The sequence below is a fragment of the Nelumbo lutea genome, chromosome 1 (assembly GCF_056320005.1).
Source record: "Nelumbo lutea isolate HS-2025 chromosome 1, American lotus-T2T, whole genome shotgun sequence".
Lineage (NCBI taxonomy): Eukaryota > Viridiplantae > Streptophyta > Magnoliopsida > Proteales > Nelumbonaceae > Nelumbo > Nelumbo lutea.
Window position 1 is genome coordinate 119530341 of NC_142684.1, and position 6530 is coordinate 119536870.

General features: G+C 40.2%; 1 protein-coding gene across 1 annotated transcript; it reads right to left on the reverse strand.

Moving 5' to 3' along the window:
- Positions 1 to 251: 251 nt before the first annotated feature.
- On the reverse strand, positions 252 to 5375 carry CYP722A1 (cytochrome P450, family 722, subfamily A, polypeptide 1). The gene is made up of 10 exons (XM_088981775.1): positions 4878 to 5375; positions 2957 to 3278; positions 2412 to 2561; positions 2091 to 2265; positions 1902 to 1981; positions 1678 to 1767; positions 1396 to 1474; positions 1119 to 1225; positions 887 to 1005; positions 252 to 702 (listed from the first exon to the last, which is right to left on the reverse strand). The coding sequence occupies exons 1-10, from the start codon at positions 5108 to 5110 to the stop codon at positions 609 to 611; spliced, it is 1449 nt and encodes a 482-aa protein (XP_088837901.1). The 5' UTR covers positions 5111 to 5375; the 3' UTR covers positions 252 to 608.
- Between the last annotated feature and the right edge of the window lie 1155 nt (positions 5376 to 6530).

Genomic DNA, 6530 nt, shown 5'->3' on the forward strand with positions numbered 1-6530 from the left:
TCGGTCTAAATTGAATTTGATTTGCATGGGTTGAACCTAAAATCCGTCCATTGACACCCCTAATATTAATCTATCAAGTTGGCTTATTTTCCTTTTCATCATTCGTGTCTGTTTCTTCAGGAATATGAGAAATTTTGAACTCACATCACATGGATTCAAGTATTCAACTAAACAGAAACAGACCAACAAGTAACTCCATTTATTTTTTCTCGTTAATTTGTGTCAAGTATTAAAACTTTAGTGAAGGCAAGTGCAATTGAAATGGCGTTTCATCTCCATTAATATTTCAGAAAAAAGGGCAGAGAACATGAAAACTTAATGTGATCATAAGATAATGCAACAATTAGGGGTATCTTTCCCAGGTTTAGAATTTAGATACAGACAGACAGTCAGATAAGCAATATTATAATAATATGAACCACAAACACGGGCCTCCATTTGGGATCTCATTTTTCTTTGTTATTTTTAAACTTATTGAATAATTCCACAACTTCCTTCAGTCCAACAAACCCGATAAAGCTTCCATTGTTACCTTACCAAAGTTTCAGAAGCCCTCTTAAGTCTTTAAGTAGGTGAGGCTAAAAAGGGGGTTCAACTTGCTCCAGGCCTCATACTCGCGTTACACGAATCGGGCATCCAGTTCTGGGCCTAGCAAAAAGTACCCACTTCTCTAGACTTGAATCCGGATCCATCACCTTCCATCTGCTCAGAAATGAAAAATCAAAATCACCACATCATTTACCGAGTCGAGTTTATCATGGATGATGCGGGGAGGGCTTATTTGAAAATTAGGCCCAGTCCAATTAATTAAGTTTATGGGCCTAGATTAGGTCCAATCGAATCATATCATATATATGGTAAAAAAAATAAAAAAATGGTATTATACCTGTAAGTGGTGGCCAAACGATTTAGAAAGACAAGCATCATGGCTTTAGCCAGGTTCATCCCTAGGCATGTCCTCCCTCCTGTTCCGAACGCTAAGAAACTGTATGGCTTGGACTCATCCTGACAGACCAATAAAATAATAGCGTGTAGATGGACTCAACTCAACTGTTCTCATGGACATTAACAAATTTTATTATCACATAAAATGGATAATAATTAATAGTCAGACTTACGTCGAATCTGGAAGGATAGAATTCTGAAGGGTCATGATAAACTGTAGGATCCAGGTGTATATATCTGGCATCAATGTTAACAATCCAGCCTTTCTTTATCTTAAAACCTGTATATAAAACGTACGGGAGCTCCTTATGTATCAGAGTTTCTTGTTTCCCTTTCTCAAAAATCAAAAGATTCAGAGGATATCTCTTTTCATCATTTCTAAAGCAAGCGTACGTAGTGGTAGAAACGTAGAGTAGATGAATTATATATGAATCTGAAACCAAAACTAACCTTCAATCTCACAGTCTTTCAGTGCTACCCGTGGGAACCAGGGAACCACAGATGCCATCCTTAGAGATTCTCTGACTACCTGTCCATCAAAATACTCCGTTAATTAACGAAATCTGTGCTTAAAATGGAGTATACTGTTTAGCAATACAGGCTAATCCCTCTGAATTATACAGAATGGAGTATATATATATATATAGATCACTGAACACTCTCAAGCTTTTCTCAAATTAAACATCTCATCTTCCTTGAAGGAGATCTGGAGAGAGAACTCTTTTCATGTACCTTAGAAGCATATGGCATGGCATTGAGGTCTTCAATTATAAGAGGTGATCCACATGGGTTTTTGTCTGCTAACAAGAGTTCTTGCTCAGCCTGAAACACAGAGAACAAGGATGGGAAAGAGATTAACACTTTCCTCTATGATGAATGCATGAATACCAGAGATAACATAATTAAAATAATAATAATAATAATAATAATAATAAATGATGGTAGCTTCCAATTACCCTCAATGTGTGTTGGATCTCCTGGTTCTCATCCAGGTACTTAACCATCCATGTCATTGCGCTTGCTGTGGTGATCTGACCTGTGGATTTCGTTTTGTATATATTAAGAAAATTGGGCTGCATCTGTTTGTTACTTTTGTTTCTCTAATTAACAAAAGCATTAAGAGTACTTATATATATGCTCTAAACCTGCAATTATCATTGTCAAGATATTGTCTTGGACTTGTGAGTCCGTGAGCTTGCAGCCTAATTTCTCATCTTCAGACACCAGTGATTGTATGAAATCTTCATCACATTCTCCGCAACCTTGCCTCCTTCTTTCATCAATAATCTTCTTCAACATCTCCATTATTCGTTTTCGTGCCTGTCCCGTCATTATCATGGTGGTGAATTTACTCCTTTTTTATATATGCTTTAAATTTTAAAACTTGAACAAGCATTATGAACCAAATGAAGAAAATAGAAAGTAAACAAAAAAGAACAGCATTGCTGATGAAATCAATTCACTACCTTAATCCCTGCGCGAAACCTTGTATAAGGTAGATTCAAGGGAAAGGCCAGCATCGCTTCGCAAACTTGTCCAACATCCTTTTGCAACATTTCTAGCTCATTAGGATTCTCTAAGCTTATCGCCATCTTACATATTGCCTGAAAGGTTACCTGCACCAAATATACAACCAACAAGGCTAGACGTCACAAGCTTAGCCAAGGGTCCCATGCATATTGGGTTGGGTTCTATCAACTAATAATTTAATGGGTTCCCCTAGCATGGCCCACATGGCCTCCATCCAAGTTCCAATGAATCCATATTGGGTCTTATTGAATTCATAGAATGTAAATTCAGATCCAGACTGCGTTTAATGGGTATGGGTTTAACTGTTTTAGTCCATGATGGGCTAGACGAAGTGCAGGCTTCCCAAGGATGATATCTTATTAGCTTAGCTGGGGTGGTCGTCTCCTTCCTCCTCGGTACTCAGTAGTCAGTAGCGGGTTAGGAATAAATAAAATGCAATTGAAATTGAAAGTGTAATTATTGAGATTGGTGGTGGACAAACCTTGAGTGCATCGTCCAGCACAACAACAGTTTGTTTGTGTTCCCAGCTCCTGAGAGTCGTGACGATCAGATGGTCGAAGTGCTTGATAAACGATGACGTAGAATCCATGGTGAACAAATTGGAGAGACGGCCGCGGATTAATCTGTGGTACTCCTGAGTAGCACAGAGTATGCTCTGATCCCCTACGAGTTCTGAAATTGATTTTACATATCTCTTTGTGAAGTTGACGAAGTCGTTGCTGAGAATTTCCTTTGCAGATTCCACACTCGAAACAAAGACATGGGTCTTCCCAAATATGTTGGTTTTGAAGCAATTACCATACCTGTGAGAGTGAGAGTGATTGAGGAATGGTCCAAATAAGCATCCAGCTCCAGCATTGAAGCATCACTAGGCCCACTAATGCGTTAAAAATGGTTGTTATATTTGGGTTTGGGCTAGCTGGTTAAAATGCAAATCCAACCAAATGATAGAGCGTAGCATGATACTCATGGTTTTGAAAACCGGATCAGACCGGATGGTCAAACTGGTTGATCCAGGAAACGGTCATCGTTTCCAGATCGGACCGTTTTAAAAAAGTTCTGTTTCCAGATCGGTTTTTAAAACCATGGAGTAACTGGAGTTCATTTAAATTCGTCAGACCTTAGGGCCTCCGTCGTGGACCTAGAAAACGAACCGTAACACCCATCGCAGGTTACGGAGAATTGGAATGGACCAAGTTTGGGTCAGGGTTATTTATCAAATAAAGTTTGCGTCAGGGTTGGAAAAAGCGTAAACCCAACTATAAAGCTGTGTTTGGTTGCAGGCGCAATTTTATTTGTACTAATACAAATGTATGGAAGTGCAAATGAAAAAAAAAATTGCAAATTTTAATTTAATTTTGTTTTGGATTTTACTTTATTCTAGTTTGTTCTTATTTTACTTCATTACTATTGCAACTAAACAAACAAATTAAGCTAAAATTTGAAACAAAAATAGGTCCGAATTTACACTCAATTTTATTGCACTGCCATAATTTTGCATAAGTGCAAATTTATTGGTACTGCAACCAAACACAGCTTAAGGTCCAAACTGAGTTTGGTTAATCCAGCGTCCTGCAAATCACAATATAATCATTTAGGTTGCATTTGGTACCATTGTAGTTTCTATTTGAAAATTTTTTAGTTGATCAATTTAAATTGGTGAGAGATATGTATTATATATTTATTTTAGCTAAAATTATTAAAATTTATCCCTTCACAAAAAAAAAAATCAACTTGATGTTTCTAGAAACAATAGGGATGGCAATTTTCTCCATCCCTTGCCCAACCCAGATTATATATATATTATTTATATTTCAAAACTTTTTTTTATTTTAAATAAATTTATTTTTCAAAAAATAGCTTTAATTACAAAATTTCAGGGATTCAGGGATAAAAAATGGAAGGTAATTTTTATCCCCAACATAGATCAGGATCAAAAACAGGGATTTATTTTAAAATTAGGGTTGGAAACGGAGAATACAATCCCCGCCCTATTGCCATTTCATACATGCGTTTTTAAAATATAAACTTTTTTAATCATAAATAGCCTTACATAACAATTGTATGCCAATTTGTCTTAATCAACCAAAAAGTAAAAATAGCAATTATACCAAACACAACTTTAGTTTGTGTACAATAATCCCATAACGTTTAATATATAGAGCCCACAAAACTAACTACTTAATAAGTTATAACTAACGAATATCACTGTCAGATATCACTGTCAGATTGAACCGGCCTCACGTGCACGAGGTAATTCCGTAATTGCCTTACACGTCTTGAAACCCGAAAGGAGATTAGGAGATGGGCTCAGTTGGTAGGTAAAGGAGATGGGCTACCCCTGTTGTATAGTCCCATAAAGCGAAAAAAAAAAGAAGGATAGATAAAGGGGAATTAGTTACCGGAGGCGTCGAATATGAACGAAATGGTATAATCCTTTGGCGCTGCTGTTAGCTGATAGGAACTGCAGTGATTCTCCGATCAGTGGGAGTCCCCCGGTGCCGGGAGGAATATTATCCGTCGATTTGTTCCGACATAATAAGATCTTCTGGGTAATTCGGAATAACCAGAAGGCAATGACAAGCACCGAGCAGAGATGGAGGCCAAGTGGAAGAAAAGCGTGAATGAATGTCATCGATCGGATTTTTGTTTCTTCTCTCTCTCGACCCAAAGTCGAACTGAATCTTGTCAGTCCGACTCCGAGATGGAGATACTCGTCGATTTATATCCACGGGAAAAGTGATACAGTACCGTAGGTGGAGTCTATGTCACCTTTTCAAATCAACGATCGAAAAAGCAGCAATTTGTGCGGCTGAAGACAGAGCGTTTGTGTCTGGCCGACAGGTTTCGTCTCCCTCCACTAATTAGAGAGAGTGGAAAATGGCATGCATTTTGTCATCAAGTTTTGGTAGTGATGTAGGCGCACATAGCCTTGCCCAATAGCGGGCCTGTACGCGTGTTAGACGGGCGCTTAGGGAGGGCCCAATCAGTGCGCACGCTGAAGAGAGATTGGCGTGGCTCCACTTGGCGATCTCGAATGACTGTGCCATTCACGTATGGATCGCATCCGGATCGTTCGAGCCCACTTACCTTTAGGCGGTCTCAAGTATAAATAAGGAGGTAATCCTTTCAAGTTAAAGGAATAGAACCTAGAAATAAGAACAAGAACTCGAGAACTCTTAGTCTCCTTTGCGGCCTCGTCTGAGTATTCACACCTCAGGCTTCATCCACCTTGCACCGCACTTGTACTAACTTAGTCGTCGAAGTCTCTGCCTCGTCTACCAACATGGGGCCTCTAACGTTCTCCTTCCTTTACTCCTTGTAGGAACAACCTACCAACCCTTGGCCACACCAGGCCTTAAACTACTCAACCACACCTCGGCTTGTGAGCACATTGACAGTGTTTCCCTCAACTCATTTGGACCAGAAACAATAGGTGCCGTCTATGGGAACGCCACTAAGACTTCCCTCAATTAAACTCATCCCCACTCAAACTTAAAAGAATTAACTCCAAAGCCTAAGCTTTAATCGACATGGCAAGAAACACCAGGAACACTTAGAACCTGGTCACGATGGACCAGTTTCAAGTAGTCCTCAACTAGCTCAACAACCTAGTGCAAAGGCTAGACGAGGTGGGGTGCTCAGTAGGAGGCCACCCTCAGGGCAGTCGCCCCACCGGAAGCCTGGGGCATCATGGCGAACACGCGTTTCTGGACCCCTTAGCCGTTGGCCCAGTCAGACCCAACAGGGCCGACCCCTCAGAGTCTGATAGCAGCCGATGCGCCAGTCAGCTGCCGAGGACCTCACAATCCCTAGCCGAAGAGGGGAAGAATCCTCATAGTCTTGTTATCACCGTCGAGACACAGGGCATCATCACCGCTGCCAAAGAGAACTCTCGGGATGAAGGCAGGCGATCAGGCCATCACAGCCCCCTTTCAAGGACTGAGGGCCGATGCCATGCCTCTCCCTCTCGCGTCTCAAACCTCCAAGACCTCCTAAATGACAGATGAACCATAAGGAATGAACACGGGCCCGCGTTAGAGTATTTGGGGAAT